An 18,705-nucleotide genomic window follows, 5' to 3' on the forward strand; every position below is an offset into this window, starting at 1 on the left:
TGTGTGTGTGTGTGTGTGTGTGTGTGTGTGTGTGTGTGTGTGTGTGTTGGTTTTGGTTTTGCTTTGTTTTTTGTTGTTGGCTTTTTTGTTTTGTTTTTTATTTGGTTTTGGTTTTGGTTTTTCGAGACAGGGTTTCTCTGTGTAGCCTTGTCTGTCCTGGACTCGCTTTCTAGAGCAGTCTGGCCTCAAACTCACAGAGATCCACCTGTCTCTGCATCCCAGGGTACTGGGATTGCAGATGTCTGCCGCCTCTCCCAGCTTGTGTGTTCTTTATAACAGTGTGTTCCCTATCATGGAAATGGTGGTCAAGGCTGAAAGAAGCAGGAGGCCAGTGGGTTTTCCTATTGTCTGCAAATGGTGGGTAAGATCAAATCAGCTGTAAACACCCCAGATGCTATGTTTAAAGAGGTGTGCTAAGATAGTCCTGTCCTTCCTTCCTCCCTCCTTTCCTCTGTTCCTTCTCTTCTCCCATCCTACCTTCCTTTCTCCCTAAATTCCTTCCTTCTTTCTTCCTTTTATTCTTTCTTTTCTTTCTTTCTCTCTTTTTTGAGACAGAGTCTTGTTATGAACCTAAGCTGGCTTCAAGCTTCAATCTCCTTCCTCTGTCTCTGCAGTTCTAGGACTACAGAAATACACACATCTGCCTGGACTTTCCCTTTAAATGTTTGATGAGATAATTTTATTGGAACCAAAATCAATAGCACTCCCATTAAGAATCATATGTTTGTAAGATTAGGTAACAAGTGAGCTGACTCTAATGTTAGCCTAAGCCTGCTCAGCATGTCCCACGGAAGCACAGAGGGCTTCTTGATCCCCAAATCTGCAAGAGAAATGCTCCCAGAACATCAGTGCAAAGATTTTTGCATGGCGGGCATGGCATCCCATGGTTTTCTGACTTGAAAGAAACCTGCTGAGTTTGGAGGCTTCTCGGTCAACCTGTGATTTCTCTGAGCATGGAAAACAGTGAACTTGGAGCTGAATGGCAGAGAAGCCATCAGATGTTGGCTGTTAGCCATCACAAGGGTGTGTGAGTTTCCTGTGTCCCGAATGGTCCTGTGGCTCACTTGTGGCATCTGCACGACACCTAACAGAGAAGCAATGGCTGCTGCATGCAGAAAGGAGACTACCCATAAGGCAGTACAGCATACACTGCAAGTGAATGGTTCAAAGAGGTTAGAGGCTGAGGGATGCTGGGGCTCCCTCACTGAAACTTTCAGTGAGGTGGGCCCTTGAGAATCACCTGGTAGGAACCCAAAAATATATGTCCTAGAGGGAGTCGCCCTTTGTATTCTGTCATGGCTCCAGTAAGACCATGACACCCCAGAAATCTGTAAGCAGCAATAAAGGAGAGACAGCTCCCCCCAGCATCCCAGAAGAACTGACAGCTGGGCTTTCTTCCTGCTTCCTTACCTCACCTTCTTAGAAAGAATAATACTGACCCAAGACTCCTCCTAACCCCCACTGCCCAATCCCAAGCCAAGGACAGGTGGAAATTTCAGGATGCTTGAGCTGAGAATGTTTTATGTAACATACTATGGCTAATAAAGATGGAACCTGGCCAGCATGCTTCACCAAATTTGCTGACAGATCAGTTAGTCATTTCATGGCTTCAATCCCAACGAATTGTGATATCCTATTAAGAAGGCCATACTGTACCGAGTTCCTCTTACTCTAGACATTCTCTGACTTTTGGTTTTCTCTTGCGGCTTTCTTCTAGGGAGTGAGCGCTCCAGCCAGCGCTCGTCACGATCACATTTGGTTTACAAAGCTTAAATATGTTGGTGGCTGCTTCTATGCACTAAACATGAAACTGTGTCTGTCACAGCTACACCAAAGAGCGTTTGGGTCTTTAGACATTAAAACTAAGGCTTCTTAATCCAACCCTGCCCTTATCTCTACACATTTCTACCCACTGTGCTCTATGACTATCTACCTTGAGGGAGGCTACTTTGATGCCATGCTGTGCCCCAAAGATGTACATCTGGCAGATTGTCTTCTGGGGTGGAAGGAAGGGTGGTTCTTGGATCTGAGCTTCTGGCCAAGCCTTTTAGAATCCCACATCTGCTGTCTAGTCCCTTCTCGGTACTTTCTTTCTCTTTCCATCATGGAAGTAGGCTCCCACCAATCTGCAGAGAGAGGGGCAGCGCTGGTACATGGCATGCCTTATGCTTGATTAGATGCAGAGGGACTGAGAAGGCTGTTCTCCCCACTGTTGTTCCACGTGCTTGTGTGAGCCCGTGTGCTGTTGAGGGGGAGATAGCTTAACTTCCTCAGGCCCTCTCACCTGCTGCTCTCTGCTGCTGTCCTGCGTCTTCATGGAATCCTCATCTCTGTCAACTCCCTGCTTAAGCCTGGATTCTGAAAATTCACAGCTGAACCTGAGAGCCGAGGGGCCTTTTTCTCCCCGGAGAACACTTTGGTAAGACACTGGGGCTTTCTCCGGTCAGTCAGAAGAATGGGAGGCAATAAACTGACCCTCTCTCCCTGGGGACTGTGAGTTCCCTGAGGATGGGGAGCTGGGATTCAAGCTGCCAACCTTGAGGGCCACCAGGGCCGGCTCCCCATAGCTCCTCATTAGAGACACACGTGCATCCTGGGCACAGACTATACCGGAACGAAAAGAACAGTTTGGTGTTCAGACTGGCTGCTTGGACCTGGACATGCAACTTTGTTTTTCTGGGTTTGTTTTTCCATCTGAGAAATAAGATGTAGAAAGTGAACAAAGTTCAAGTTCATGATAGCAAAGCTTTTTCTCTTTTACCTTTTTTAGGCAGGATCTCACACAGATGGTTTATGTGGTGCTGGGACTGGAACCCAGGACCTCATGAGACAAGGCAAGAGCTCTTCCAGCTGAGCCATACTCTCAGCCCTGTGTGTTTTTGTTATCGCATACATCCATGATTCTGTAATATATCCAGTATTTGATTATTTTTATCAGGTACATATTTGTGAAACCAATTCAATGTCACATGAATATCTGTTTACCAAAGTATATTCTTGAATTGGGTTCTCTGAAGGACGCAGTCATGCTGTCATACAACAGCCACACTGAAATTAAGGAAAGTTTCACAGATTCAGGGTCAGGTTAGTCTAGGTCTTCTCTGCAATATTCAAAGGGGCTCCTGGCAAAGGTGGGGCTCCCGATGAGCAAGCATTCTTCTCTCTGGTGGGTGGGACCCTAGCTTGGCCTCTGCTGCTTTGGTGAAAGTCAGCTCCTTCCACAGAAGGGAAAGCCCGTCTTCCTAACGCCTGTCCTTGAGTCCTCCCTGCCAGGCCCCACTCCTCTCACAAACCTCCTGCTGAAAACTCAGCTGCTGAGCATGAAGCAAGACAACCGGCCTGACTTCCCTTCCAGACCTCGGACATATGGCCAACTCTGCTCAGTCTCCCATGGCAAAGCTACCATGAGAGACTGTTTCCAGCTTGGGTCCTCTCAGGCCTGTCTCGCACACACAGTATACCCGGTCCCCGCCCCGTGTCCCTTATAAAGCTGATGAAATTGGACATCACAGAACTTCGCAGCAGCTTTGTTCTGTCCACTCTGATGATTTGACTTTCTTCTGAATAGCCTTTAAGCCTTCGGGATTAAGGTTCGATTTACTAATTTATACTGAGAAAATAATGACTGAAAACAGAAAGTCAGTTCTGTGTTTTAATCTCTGTAACAGTTAATCTCTGCCTGACACAGAAAACCAGAGGCTTCTAGAGGAAAAGTGAAGAAGATTTTTGCTTTTCATTGGGGGTTTTCCAAGGAAACAAGAAAGTCTGAGTTAGTAATTTCATTGTAAATACCTTTTAAAAACTATAAAATATATTTTTAAGATTTATTTTATTCTGTGTGTGGGGGGGTGTTTTGCCTACCTGTATGTATGTGTGTACCATGTTCATCCCTGATGCCCCTAGGGGCCAGAAGAAGGCATCAGATCCCCTGGAGCTAGAGTTGTAAATGACTATGTGCTACAGTGTGGTCCTTGGCAAGAGCAGCCAGTGTTAACTGCTGAGCCATCCCTCCAACCCCTATAAAGCATATCCTTCCCTTGGAGTTGGCGTGAGGGTTTTTTTTTTTTTAAAGCCTTCTTTATGGCCTTATGATCTATCTTGTATTCCTTTCTGATTAGAGTCTTCATGTGGCCAAACTATTTTTGAAAGTAATTTTGAAAAAGCTTAACGACAATGGGAATTTAGCCTCCCTCTCTGCAAAGCGTTTGAGAGACAAGGAGAGTGAAGATTCATGTCCTCAACTCTGAGGCCAGTCGTCATTAAAATCCACAGATTTCCTTCCAGTAACTGAGGAGGGTGGAGGAGGGTGGAATCCTCCTATAGGAGGATTCAAACCAGGGAACCACGAGCAGTGGGGACCAAGGGCTCCCACTGGGTCCACTCAGTTCTGCTGTGGGACCTTCTTAGGTCATGGGTTGTGATGTAGTGGAGAGGTGATGCCCAAGTTTTCGACCCTAACAAGTTCCTGTGTGCTGCTGCTGCCCTGTGGATCATATTGTGAGTGTCAAAACCCTGAGAACGGGGACCTGTGACATGGCTCAGTGGGTCAAGGCACTTGTTGCTGAACCTGAAGGTCTGAATTTGATCCCCGAGAGCTGTATGTTGAAAAGAATTCATTCCCCCCAAATTGCCCTCTGACCTCACACACACACCATAGCATCTGCACATGGCCACATACACATCTAAGTAATAAGGATAACAAGTTAATTAATCTTTTAAAATGACCTTGATGGTCATCCTGTTTTGAATAGTCATGATGGTTTTCATCGATGTGTTTGAAGAGTTAGTCTTACCTTGGGAATCATTTTGTCCATAGTGACAGTAAGTTCTGAAGGGACTCATGCATCTTCAGTGTGTGTCCTGGGAGGCCGGGACTGTATGGACGGGGTGGGAATCAAACAATGGAAATGAAAAGTCCTGGTCACCTAAGAGTCCCTCAGTCTCAATGTGTCCTGAAGGGCCCTAACGTCTGTCCTAAGATATCGGCTTGCCCTTAAGAGATCGGAATATCCTAGAGATACCAGAACAGACTTTCACAGCCAAAATCATCTCAAGAGACAGTGATTAGGACACCATCTTGTCCTGACCTTTCAGAGAGTCTAAGTGTCAGGGTTTCCTTGAAGAATCATAATGGCAGTATCTGGGAACCTGAATTTCTTTTGAGATGAGACCCAAGGTCTGGGTTGTGCACGATAAACTTGGAACTGAGATGCTCCGGAGAGCTAGGTCATCTGGATAGGTCATGATACCCTGAGGGTTCTGAATGAGGAGGTGAAAGTTGAATGAAGAAAGAAGAGAATGCTTGAGAACTCTGATGTCCAGAGACTTAGTGATAGGTGAAGCCACTCATCCATGGCTAAGTGAATCCAGGGGTGGGCTTGGCCCAGGGAGGGGCCTGCAGGTGTGAGATCCACTGCCAGGACTTTATGGAGGGTGTGTGTGGGAATCCCCTAGTGGTACTTGAAGGTCCTTGGGCTTCAGTGTGTCCCAGAAGTTCCCACTAGAGTGTCAAGGTCCTAGGGTGTCAAGGTATCCAAGAGGACCAGTGTGCACTTGTGATTTGTCCGTGATTTTTCATCCGCAGAGTTTCCTGGAAACAGGTCTTTTGAGTATCGCTCACACACTGGCCCCGTGTGTTCTTCTCTCTATTTTCCCCTCCCTACAGTGGGGTTCAGAGGAGGGGTGCCTTAGCAGGAATGTCCTTTCCCCTCTGTCCCCTGCCTGCTCCCCGGAGGGGGATTTAATATGACAAAAGAATCTGGTCCCTGGGAATATGAGCTCTTGGCCTCAGCCCCTGGACCCTCTGACAGAGCACCTTCCCTCATCCGGCTTGTGATTCTCACCTCCATCCCCCACCCCGAGCCAGGGGGCTCCTGTGACCAAGAAGTGATTGGACAGGCACATGGGGCCAGGAGGAGGTCGCTTCTCCAAGACTAAGGGAAAGAGGAAGGTAGCGTGAGAAAGTAGATGATTAAGAGAGAGCAGAGCAGCATTAGAGAGAAAAAACTGGGCAAAGTCAGAGACAGACAGAAAACTGGGCAAAGTCAAGAAAGAGAGGATGTCAATGCAGAGGAAGCATGGAGAATTAGAAAAACGGGGAAAACAGTGAATAGACAGGCATCCAGCTACACCACACACACACACACACACACACACACACACACACATACACACATACACACACACACGGCAAGGGAGAGACTTGGAAAAAGCTAGGAGGTAGAAACAGGCAGAAGAGAGGTGAAAAGACAAGACAAGGTGGACAGAAGAGAAAGACTATAGGGAGTCACTGGAAGACAGCAGGCTAGCCCATCTTTGGACTGGGGGGCTAGCCATGGAAGCTCAAAGAAGGAACCAGCAAGAAAAGCAAAGGAAGGGCCAGGCCCGCAGTCCATCCCTGCCTGAGCCGCATGTTCCCTCTGGGACTCTGATCTCCACAGCAGGTGAGCGAATTCTCCTCTTGGGCTTGGGTTTCTGAGGGGGCAGCAGACCTGGGTCTCAAAGCCTGATGGGCCTTGGGGCAATGGTTTGTCTCTCTGAAAGCTCAGAGGTGGGAAACTGAATTAGAGCTTTGGGAAAATAAAGCTTTGGGGACCTTAGGAAGTGAAACAACAGAAATCCTTTGCTTCACAGCTTAGGATGTTAGGCCCTACCTGAGGGAACAGTGGAAGGGCACCGGCTCAGTGCTAGGACAGAGACAAAGCTGAAGCCTTGAGCTTGCTCAAGGTGCTTCTCGTTGGAGAGAGGAAGCTGGAGGGATCAGGGTTTTCCTCCGGGGAGGGCAGTTCAGTACCTGCCTGAAGACACTGACTGCAGAGGGGGAACCATATCATGGCTTCCCCTGAGGATGGGTGTCTGTACTCAAGACCCCTCCTTTCCTCAGCACCTAGCTTCCCAGGTGTCTCCTCTTCCCTCCCTGCTCTCTCTTCCCCAGTGGCTCTTAGACTAATTAATATGAGGGCTTAAGGAGCTTTTGGGTTTGAGAGGCAAGCCTTTCCCACCGAGCTCAAGTTCCTGCAGGCTGGTGGCAGGGCCAGGGCAGAGGTAAGAGACACTTCGAGTTCATCACGGAGGGGAGAATGTGGATGCGTAGAAGGGAGGGGGAACACTTTATCCTCCTGAGCGGGACAGGGTGGGAGTGAGGAGGCAGAGACATGCGCGAAGGGGGTGCGTGGGAAATGAAAACTTGCTTGAATGGCAAGCAAGGAGCCTTTGGCGGACAGCAAAGCGAGGACCCTCAAGGTGTGCCCTCTTGGGTCATATGTGTGCCCAGAGGTGAAGCACATTCCTGGGGGCGGGTAGCCAGAGCAACGGTAGAAGCTGGAGGAGAAGCCGTGGTTTTGAAAGCTGAGAGAGCTCTGGTGGGAACAGGGAAGCAACATCTCAGGAGCTAAGCAGACTGTGGGGACCGGCAACAGCGGTCCAAGGATGGCTGGGTGGGTCTCCTTCCGTTTCCCTCCCTCCATAGACATGAGCCCTGAGGCTTATAAATGACTCTCTGGTACAGGGCTGGGGAGACCTAAGCTCTGCCCACAGAGGGGCCGCCCCCACTCCCGGCGCCGCCATCGCACCACCTTCAACCCCGCACAGTTGGAACAGCTGGAGTCAGCCTTTGGGAGGAACCAGTATCCTGACATCTGGGCTCGAGAGGGGCTAGCCCAAGACATTGGCCTCAGCGAAGCCAGAATCCAGGTGATGATGCCCTAAGGTATTCAGGGAAGAGACAAATACTTTCCAGCCTCTTGGGGGACTATCTGGGCATAATCATGGGGCTTTTAACCCTAACTTAAATATTCACCAGAATATAGGCTTCATTTACCAGTCATGTGACCTCCTGTACACCTGACCCCAGCTCTGAGCTCATCTAACCTGCTGGGTATCAGATGTAGGGCTGGAGATGTGGAGCTCAGGGGAGAGCCCTTGCCTAGTGTATACAAAGCCTTGGGTCTGACCTTCCAGCACCACACAAACAAAAATAAAGTCAAGACCCACTGCCAGCCTTGAATGTTGACACAAGCCCCAACAGGCAGGCAGCCCTAACTGTTCACATCTGTGTGATTTTGCCTCTGACCATTGTCTTACACTTCCCTAAGCCTCGTACTCCTGATGTCTCCAGCCTGGAGTTAGATAGCCGAACCACAAACCCTTTCTTAAACCCAGCCCACGCACAGCAGTAAAGCATTTCCCAGGCTTTATCTCTCCAGCCTCTGTCTAAGGACACTTTTCCACTCTCTGGGGAGGAGACACTGTCATGACGTCAGATACATCTATCTTGATGGAAGTTGCTATTTCCTACTCAAAGTTGTAAGAGCTGGGAGAGTTGGATGCAGGTTGGGAGTAAGGGAGAGGAGTCTGCTTCAGCAGCAGCCCTGACTCAGAAGAGCCTCTGGAAGGGATGTCCTTTCTCTGGTGATGCGGCGGGTGCTTTACTCCCTGTCCTTGGAGGAATGAGACGTCGCACCCTTTCAGGACAGGCGTGCTGATGCGGCTTCTCTTCCCTCCTCTCAGGTCTGGTTCCAGAACCGCAGAGCTAAGCAGCGGAAGCAAGAACGGTCACTGCTCCAGCCGCTAGCCCGTCTGTCTCCTGCCGCCTTCTCTGGCTTCTTGCCTGAGTCCCCTCCTTATCCCTACCCCTATCCAACCCCACCTCCCCCGGGACCCTGCTTTCCTCACCCCTACAACCACGCTCTCCCCTCCCAGCCTTCCACGGGTGCTTCCTTCACTCTTCCTCCCCAGCCTGAGGACTGGTACCCGGCCCTGCACCCAACCCCTGCTGGCCATCTGCCCTGTCCCCCACCCCCACCCGTGTTTCCCCTCAGCCTGGAGACGCCAAAGTCCTGGAACTAAGCGGTGATGAGTCACCCTCTCTCCATAACCCTCATGAAACCCAAGAGAATCGGGGACTCTCTTTTCCTTCTAAGGGTGGGGTTAGGAACGTAATGAGGGTCAGCTCAAGATTGGAAATGGACAAAGAGAGAGAGAGAGATCTTGATGAGCTGCCCACAGGGTGAGGACTATGCAGGGGTTAGCTGGTAGGAGACGCAGGCTAACAAACTCCATCCAACATGATGACATGAGGGTGCTGATGGGGCTGATGAATGATGTTGGTGAGCGATGATCAAAAGAGAACAGGACACTTTCTTCACAGAGATCCCAGCGGGAGAACCTGAGCTGGGGCTGAACCTACTCCAGGCCCTCCGGAATCACGTGACTTCCCCTTCCGTTTCAGCAGACGTTGGCCCCATTTTTATGTGTGTGTGATTTATCGCCCTCACCGTGTCCTTCCTTTCAGTCTTTCTCACCTCCAAAACACCTTTGGACATCAACGAATGCCTGATGCAGAGTGCAGGAGATGTGACTAGCTTGGGCTGCATGTGCCTTAACCTAACTTTAAAATTAGCTGCAGGCTTAAACATACTTTGCTGTGACAAAAACAAACAAACAAACAACAACCAAACAAACAAAAACCTTCCTGACCTGAGGCAAACTTGTCCCCAGACACACCATCCCAGATTCACAATTCCCAGGAACGGATTTTCTCTAAAGTGTCTTGGACTCAGGCCCTCCCCAGAGAAACACAAAGCCGAGCTGATGATTCCATTCTGTTTTGTGTTGCTTATCATATGCTTGTTGTATTTGTAACTCACTCACAGCGGGATCATGGAAGGATCTTTAGGGAAAGGTCTCCACCAGTGGCTATTCATGATGCTTGTATAGTTTCTTATAGATCAGTAATGCCTGCAGTCAAAATTCCTGGAGGACACCTCTAGATAATTATCTCATAATCCAAAGTTTGGGAAAGATTATGAAGTCAGATCCTAGATGCCCAAGATGCACAGCTGCACCTTCAGCCAGCTGCAAATCAGAATTACTCTAAGCCAGATACGGTTATTCCAAAATATTCCAAAGGTGTTCTGAGCATGTGTAGCAGTTCAGTCTTGTATTAGGTCTTAAAAATAATACGGAGACGGTGCAGGGGTGTCCAGCATTTGTTATTGTGAAATGACATATCTACAATTGTATTGGGAGGCATTCATGGCTGTCCAGGGACTCTTGAAGCCCTTGGGGCTGCAGGCTGGATATGACAAAAATGTACACCAGGGAACTGGCATAGATTATGCAAATAGCATGCAAATACTTGAACATTCTTGCGTCTGGATCTCTGAGCAAGGGTCTAGAACCAATCCCACACAGATGCTAAGAGATAGCGCCACTGGTCCTGAGTCCACCAAAAACATTAGTTTTAGCACATGCTTGGTGGGCTTTGGTAATTGGGAGTGATGTCACTTTTGCTTTTGAGTTAACTGAAATTTTACATTTTTTTTTCTTCTCTGCAGTATCTGAGTTAGGTGTGTCTGTGGGTTGACGAAGCCATCCCTCCTTGAAAAAAAACCCTGAGGCTCCTGCTTGTGTGTATGGAAACTCTTTTGACTGTTACTTGTTTCCTGCCTTTTTCAATGAGGAGAGCTAAACCCCAATTCCCTAGGCACCTATTGTATGTAAAGACTTAACTTGCTTTCTTCATATCTTCATATTGTGCCCATTTTGTAGAACTGGTAGAATTTAGAAAAGAGTCCTTTGGCTCATTTCTGTGTTCTGTTTTACAGAAGAACGCAGCTGATGAACTGTTTGCTTTTGATGGCTTCTCCAATGTTTTCTTCATCATTTGGATAACACATTATACTTTGAATCATCTGAACTTAACTTACTCTGTGCAGTGAAATAGTCCTGTGTATGCTTCACCCTCCCCCACCCCAATCAGCCACTGAGTCATTCCTGTATCATCTCTTTGATGGTGTAAATTCACCCTCAGCTTTGTAAGGTTGTATGTTTTCATGCACCCAAGTTCTTGTGGGTATAGGGACAGCTGTGGACCTCTGAGTCCTTTCTCTGCTCTGGCACCAGAGCCATGGTGATCAACAACTCAACTGTGAGAATTCTGGGTAACTTTAAAGGGCTTCTTAACCCAACACAAGATGTGTCCTGTCATTTCTTTCAGACTTCTGTGTCTCTCCACAAAGTTTGTTGTTTGGTTCTGTTTTACTTTATTGAGACAAGGACTCACTATGTGCCACAGGCTAGCCTTGAACTTGCTATGCAGCCCAGACAGGCCTTGAACTCTCACCCTCCTTCTGAGGCTCCCAAGGACAGGGGTTACAAATATGCACCCTATGTCCAACCAAGAAAGTTCTCTGCTTAAGAAAGACAGCTTAAAGGTACTTTATATGTTATACAGCTATATCTGTTCTTTGTAACTCAAATGGGGATTTTATGTATTCCTAATGTGTGTGTGTGTGTGTGTGTGTGTGTGTGTGTGTGTGTGTGTGTATGTGCCTAAATTACAAAAGCTCCTAATGAGATGTTTCTTTTAGCTGGGCATGGTGATGCACACCTTCAATCCCAGCACTCAGGAGGCAGAGGCAGGTGTATCTCTGAGTTCAAGGCTAGCCTGGTCTCCAAAGAGAGTTGCAGGACAACCAGGGCCACACAGAGAAACCCTGTCTTAAAAAGAACCAAAAACAAAACAAAACAAAACAAAAATCTTCAATCTCTCATGTCATTATAGAGCTTTAAGATATGCAAAATTTTATTTTAAAGTTAACCAATGACTGTGCATCATATGTTATAGTACACACACATAAAGAAAAATATTAAGGCCACACACAGGAAGAGCAAGCCCCAGAATCAGGAAAGAGATCCAGGACATGCAGGCAGAGGAACCCTGCCCTATGTGGGGTACATCGGTTTGTGAATTGGTCCTGAGACGTCCTAAATATGGGAACAATAAACATTGGGTAACTTAATAATCTTGCCCTTTAACAACACCAGTCGTCATAGGTAACTGTGTTTAATTTATTTATGGTCATCAAAACTATGGGTATGCACACGAAAAATAAAAAATAAAGATGAGGAACCATATATGTTGACTCCTTCCTGTCTTTTCAAAATTGACAACTCAGGGACAACTTTTGTGTGGCGTATGTCCTCCCTGTTCTTTCTGTTGCTATGGGGGGGGGGGGGCTCAGCCCTCCTTTGAAACACACAAGAGGTAGAGTTGTCTTGTTGTCTTGTTTTATTGTTTGAGCAGCACAATGCCGCTGCGGTTTGTTGTTGAATAACTTTTGATAAAAAGTAAAATGGCTCTTTCAGAAAATAAACAACATAGATTTTCTTGAACTCGGGATTAAGGTGGCAGCGATTAAAATGTTGAAGTAAATTCTGGGTCAATAAAAAAAAAAAAGACCCATTTATAGGTTAGGAGGAGTGAAACCATTATGTAAACTGAAGCAGTGATAACCTTTATAAGTTGGGAAGAGTCGTCTATTGAAGTTCCAGGGATGCTGTTTACATGTTGACATACTATTTACATGTTATTTTTGCATCACTGCTCACAGAGTTATAAAGCAGCCCGAAAGCTAAAGGCTTCAGAGACTCCATGGAATCAAAATCAAACAACCCAGAAAAGTCTAGAGGCACATTTTTGCATCAGAGCATTTTCCCCTGCATTCCTCCTGGTGCGGGGACTTTTATGTCCATGCCGTGGCTGTCCCATGGCAGGATCACTGTGCAAAGTGCTATGGGCAATTAAAACTGTAAGTCAGCAGAGGAAGAAAGATGATGTAAATTGTAATACTACATACATGACCCATTCACCAAGAGTGTAGCTTATGGTAGCTTCAGCTTCAACAACAAACAAAAATGTTAAAATGAAACCGGAACCAATTTTTCACATATGTTTAAACTTATGATGCACTTCAAGGTCATAAAAAAATAGTAAGCCAAACCCAAAATAGTAGGTCAGGGTAGAAATCAATCAGGTGATGAGTGAAAAAGCAAAACCAATGAGACAGTCATTGGGAAAAAAACAAACAAACAAAAACCAAAACAAAAACTCCAAACCCTTAGACAAACTAACCAAAGGAAATGGAAATAAGGTTCAAATTAATAAAACTGGAGATAAATAAGGGTTACTACAACACATACCAATAAAATCCATTGAATCATTAGGAAATATTTGAAAACCTATTGCAAAATTCTGGAAAATCTAGATGGGATGGGTAAATCCTTAGACACAGACAACCTACCATCTAAACAAATGGATCTGTAATGAGCAGAGACAGAGCTGCCATCGTCTCTCCGAAAAGAGGCCAGGACTCAGCATCAGAATCTGCCTGACCCCTAAGAGGGAGAAACACCAACCCCTCTGGAGGCGGTGGGCATGGAGTTTTAATTTGTATTTCCTCGATGGCTAATGATGCTGAAGACCTAAACATATTTATGAATCACTTGTATTTCTTCGGAGAATTCTGCTCTATTGGGAGCCAAGAAAAGAACCAGAAGGAGACAGGAATAAGGACTAAATAGTGGGGGGAGGGGCCAAAAAGAGCAAAGCACAATCATATCTGTGTATGAAAATGTTAAAATAAAATACTGGGTTTTTATGTCACTAAAACTTTCAAATGCAAGTTGTTTTTTTGTTTTTTGTTTTTTGTTTTTTAAAGGACTATTAAAAAACAGTCTGGGGGTTGGGAGATGGTTCAGTGGTTAAGAACACCTTGGCTTCCCTTGAAGAGGACCTGCGAGTGGTTCCCAGCACCCAGGCTGCACAGCAGCTCAAGCTGTTGGGAACACACCCTCCCCTGGCCTCCTCAGGCAGCACGCACACGCGTAGGTAAATGTACAGCTTTAAGCAGCTATTGTGAAAACAAACTCACTGCTTTGATTACGAGAGGAACGAATTTTGAAATGTGCCATAGGAATGGACAGGTAGACGTGATCCAAGAAGACTTTAGTCAGCGTGAACCCGGAGGGTGCCTGGAAACAAGGGGCCCGTCTGGAAGTAGGGAGGCAAGCCCAGAAGTCTGGGGGCAAGCGTTCCACCCAAGGTCTAGGGCCCTGCATTCCCTCGAGACACAGCACCCTTCAGGAAAACCCAAAGAGGCAGTTCAGGCTAATCTCACTGCACGGATGAAGGAACAAAAATTATGTTAGTTTAGTGAGCTTATCTTTGCTCGAAGTTTAAAGATTCTTTAGACTCTTTTCTTAAGACTTTTCTATGAGTTTCCCAGAACAGAGGAGGGTGAAGAAGAGGCGATTGTAGGGTTTCCTTGCATACGCTAAACCCACAAAAAAACTGGGTCTCTCCAGCTCTCTGCGATAAGCCGGAGATAACCTCAGCTGTCCGATTCTGCAAAAATCCTGCCAAGGTGGTTTATCCAGGATCCGAGGTCTTCATATGTGATCCTCCTAATCATCGCCCACTCCTCCCCACCCTCCGATAGCTGGCGCCCCTGGCGACAACGATGCGATGCGAAAAGATCACTCTAGCCAGATTCCCCTCCTGCCCCTCCTCTTTCCCCTCATCATCGCTTTGCTCTTTTGTTATAAATCCCCACCTTTCATCCTGTGAGCTCAGTTCCATCCACACGGAGGTCCCCCTTTTCTTCTAGCATAAAATACCCTGAATTAAATCTGCACTTGTACTACTCGGCTCTAATGTTGACAAAAACTACCTGCTGCTGGGCTGGGGCTATACAGGCTCAGCTCCACACTCCATTCTAAGAGGAAGATAGGGATGCTAGACCTGGGTTTAAAGGGACAGGGGGAAAAAAAAAAAAAACAAAAAACAAAACAACCTCGCGGGGGGGGCCTCCCGCAGCTGTTCTCGAGGGGAGTCAGTTAACGGCTCCCTCTCCAGCGAGCCCTGGAGGCCCTGGAGGCGCTGGGCCTAAGAGCCGCATTGGAGGCTTCGCCCAGCAGCCCCAGGCCTTAAGGAGGGGTGTGGCGGGAGCTTCCGCTGGCCGACCCGCCGCCAACGGTTCTAACGCCACCCTGCGTCTGCCAGACCTTCATTTTCCTGGAATTTCTCAAGTTTCCCAAGTTTCCAGCATACATCTGAGGTTTGTTTGGTTTTTCTCCAGAAGTGGTTAATTTTGGAAAAAAAAAATCATAAAAAGAAGCGAGGGAAAAAAAGTAACAGCAGTGGCTGTCACCGGGCCGGATCATGCAAAGTGGCTTTTCTTGGAAGACCGACCTCTGAGGCTTGGAAAGCTTCAGGGAGAGGTAGTGTCTGAAGGAACAAGAGGACACACGAAGTCTCGAACCCCCAACCCCTCAGTCCCCTGACACAGACGGGTCTTTTGTTTTTGATAGTCTGATTCAACTTCTTTCAACTTCTTTTTTTTTCAACTCCTTTCAACTTCTCTTGAGGATTGCAGATGCTCCGAGGTCAGTTTCCAGAAGAAGCCGGGGTTCTCTTGCCGGTCAGGGCCTCAGAGACATGGGAGGACGCTTGCTCGCGGGCTTTGATAAAAGAGGGCGCCTGGTGCCGGAGGGAGGGAGCGGCCCCACAGCTCCGGGACTAGACTCCGAGAGCCTGGGGAGTGCTGGCAGCCCGGAGGGTCCTCCAGCGACGCCACGCTGACCGCCCTGCGTGCCCGTTATCCTGTGGAGTTTCCTGGACATTGATCGATGTTCTGAGACGAATCGGTCTTCATTAAAACAAACAAACAAACATAGAAATGGTCCACAAAGCCTAACTGCAGAATAGAGAAGAGAGTGCAGGGCCAGGCTCGTTTTTAAGGACCGCTCGACCTTGTGGAAAGCTGCGGGACAGGGGAGGAAGAACCCTGTTCTCACCTAACGGGAGTGAGGAGGGCAGGCTGGGAATGTGCCTCCTCAGTCTTTCAGTCTCCCGGGACTCCCCGTCCTCTCCCACGTTACAGAGATGTGGAGGCGGGCAGAGGGGCAGCGTCTCGCCTATCAGTTGGATGCTTGGCAGTGAACCCAGACTCTCTTGCCCCCCCCCCCCCCTTTGGACCGGAACTAATGAGGAGAGGAATGTGAAGGTGCTGTGATCCCAGAGGGGCCCCAGGCCGACTGATGCCCCCTGCACGCGTGGGGAGACACACTTTGTCTCCAGAATCGCCCGCGAGAGTCTGGAACGCCACCGGACTCCCTCTATGCCAGGCCGATACCCAGACTCAGGCCGGAACTTCGCGGGCCCACGAACCAAGGCAAGGCGCTGCTGCTAACGCAGCCGAAGGCCTTGGAGGCAGAAGCGGGGAGGAGCAGGCGATCCGGGACAGGAGTCTTCAAGCGACAGAAATGGAGCCCGCTTGGAGAACCCACAGTTGCAGCTCACAGGGCAATACCATTAAGACAAGAAAACCAAAGCACAGACCCTCGGGCCCGTTCCCTTTTTCTTTCTGATTTCTTCCTCCTTCCCTCAGGCTCGCAAGCAGCAGGTGCTGCCCACCCCCCACCCCTACCCCACCCCACCCCCGCCTCTCGTTGCTTCGTATTCGGACGGCTGCGCTGAGGCCTACCTGCAGAACCTTCATCATTCTTCAGCCTCTTCCAGGCCCTCCTCGGCGGCGGTGTCATGAGGAAAGTCAGTACACCCAGAGTGGCGCTCTCATTCCCTGCTACACCAACGTGAGGCCGCCCAGGCTCACGGGAAGTCAGCCTCATCTGTCCTCTGGTTTACAGAGAGGGTCCGTGGCAACGGTCTATGCTTCATTACCTCCCAATCTTCCTTCCCAGCAGGAGCCTAGAATCAGGGTTCTCCAGCCCAAAGCCAGTGAGCTATTTCCTCCTCACTGGGCGAGTGGCCTCTGGTAGGCACCACTCCCCAGCATGACGGAGGATGCCCTGTCTCTCAAGTTCATTGAGACTGGCAGATAGGCAGTGCTTAACTCAAGAGGTTTGGGGATGCCTCTGTCACGAAGCTTGTTCTTTGAAGATTTGTGTGTGTGTGTGTGTGTGTGTGTGTATACACACCTGCCTGTGGGCGGCTGTGCGCAGGTGTGTTGCAGTTGCGTGCAGATGAGAAGAGGGCATTGAGTAACTGCCATCACTTTTCCATTCCTCTAGGACCAAGCAGCTTATGTTAACCCTTCTGACACACTCAGAGATGGGGTTTCAGACCTGCAGGGGTACACAGCTTCTGAGGCGGGTGCTGGGATCAAAAATCTAGCCCTGTGACTCTCAGTGACTGTTCTTTGCCACTGAGCCATCTCTTCAGCTCCATTCCCCCCCCTCCCCATTTGGAGAGAGGGGTTTATGTCTAGCCTCAGACTAGCTGAGAATGAGCCCCCTGCCTTCTCCTCCCAAGTGCTGACATTACAGGCTGTGCCACCACACCCAGCTTACACAGGGCTGGGGAACTGAACCCCGGGCCCTGTGCCTGCTACTAGCTGAACTACGTACCCCAGGCCTTGCCATAGGATTTATAATGGCTGTGTGGACCCTGCCCCAAAGAACCAGACACCAAATAGTAGAACTTTTCCCACCCAACCCTAGCCAGCCAATGAAATTGGATATCTTGGAAATAACGGCCATGGTCAGATTTTCTTACTCAAATGTTGAAAATTGGCCTCTCTAAGGCACAGGAAGACGTCACACTTGACACAACAGATTCATGTAGGAAAAGGGAACCCTAACTGAAGAGTTGCCTCAGTCTAGCCCATGCCTGTGGCTGTGAGGCATTCTCCTCACTGTTGACAGAGAAGGGCCCAGCCTTTGTGGGTGGCATCCCTGACAAGATGATCTAGGCAGATGGTCTTGAGCTGTAGAAGGCTGAGAAGAACTGGGTTGAGGGGAGCTCCCCCTGCTTTAAGTTTTTGCCTTTGCTTTCCTCCATTATTAAATGTACTCTGTAAACATAAAGCCTTTCCTCCCAAATGTTGTTTCTGGCCAGTGTTTTCATTAACAGCAATAAAAAACCAAATTAGGGCAAATGGTCTCCTATTGCCCAATGATGGGCTACACACAGATCCCTCAAGGGTATGTAACAGGCCTTCAGGGAGCCATCAGCTCCCTTGATCTCCGAGGTTTCAGGGGGCCCTCCGCAGAATCTGAGAGGCTCGCTTCCAAACCAGGAGATGACAGAATCCTAGTCATTCACTTCAGCTGTCAACTCGAGCTAGCCTAGAGTCATCCAAGGGAGTTTCCATTGATGGATTGCCCAGATCAGACACACCCGTGGCCATATACGTGCGAGATGGCCTTGCTTGGCGATAGATGTGGGATGGCCCAGCCCACTGTTGGCTGCACCAACGTTAGGCAGATAAGCTGAGGCTGTTTAAGAAGGCGAGGTGAGCATGAGCCGGTTGAGTGGGCCAGAGAGCAAGTGATAGGGATATAGAGGCCACAACCTCAAGTCAGCCTGAGGCTGGCACAGGGATATCTGGAGTGAAGAGGGCATAGTGTTCTAACCCGATAAGTCAGGGTATTTGCCACTAACACTCAGAGCCCTCCTTTCCGGTCCAGGAGCAAGGGGAGGGTATGCCAACTAGCCAAGATCTCAGGAATCAAAGAGCCTGACCTACAGAAAGGAGTAAGACGCCACTGCCCTCTGGTGGTCACTGTGCAGAACTGCACCAGGGCTTCTCGGACATTTATTGAGAAATTTACTAAGGACCACGTAAAAAGCCAAGTGGCAGACATGTACCTATAGCAGCGGGGAAAAAAAATCTACATCATGATAAAATTATCATTGTTGTGATATAACCAAGGACACTGGTAGACTTTACACTTTAAAATAACATTGAGACTATAAAAGATTATAGGAACTTTTGAAGTTGGAATAAATGCATTTTGCATTATGATATGGCCACAAGATGATGGAGTAAAATGTGGTGGTTTGGATGAAATGTCTCCCCTAGTCCAAGCCTTTGAACACTTAGTTACCAGTTGGTGGCT

The 18,705-nt window shown here is 48.3% G+C and overlaps 1 protein-coding gene and 1 pseudogene across 1 annotated transcript; one reads left to right on the forward strand and one right to left on the reverse strand.

Annotated features, from left to right (window-relative positions):
• Positions 1-5,904, reverse strand: part of LOC129669072 (olfactory receptor 1C1-like) — a 6,763-nt pseudogene extending 859 nt beyond the window's left edge.
• Positions 5,905-6,334: 430 nt separating this feature from the next.
• On the forward strand, positions 6,335-8,847 carry Prop1 (PROP paired-like homeobox 1). Its single transcript, XM_055597223.1, is given in 3 exon segments — positions 6,335-6,443; positions 7,469-7,692; positions 8,509-8,847. Coding segments are annotated over 3 exon segments (672 nt in total).
• Positions 8,848-18,705: the final 9,858 nt, after the last annotated feature.

The sequence above is a fragment of the Psammomys obesus genome, unplaced genomic scaffold (genome assembly GCF_907164565.1).
Source record: "Psammomys obesus unplaced genomic scaffold, mPsaObe1.curated_primary_1811, whole genome shotgun sequence".
Classification (NCBI taxonomy): Eukaryota; Metazoa; Chordata; class Mammalia; order Rodentia; family Muridae; genus Psammomys; species Psammomys obesus.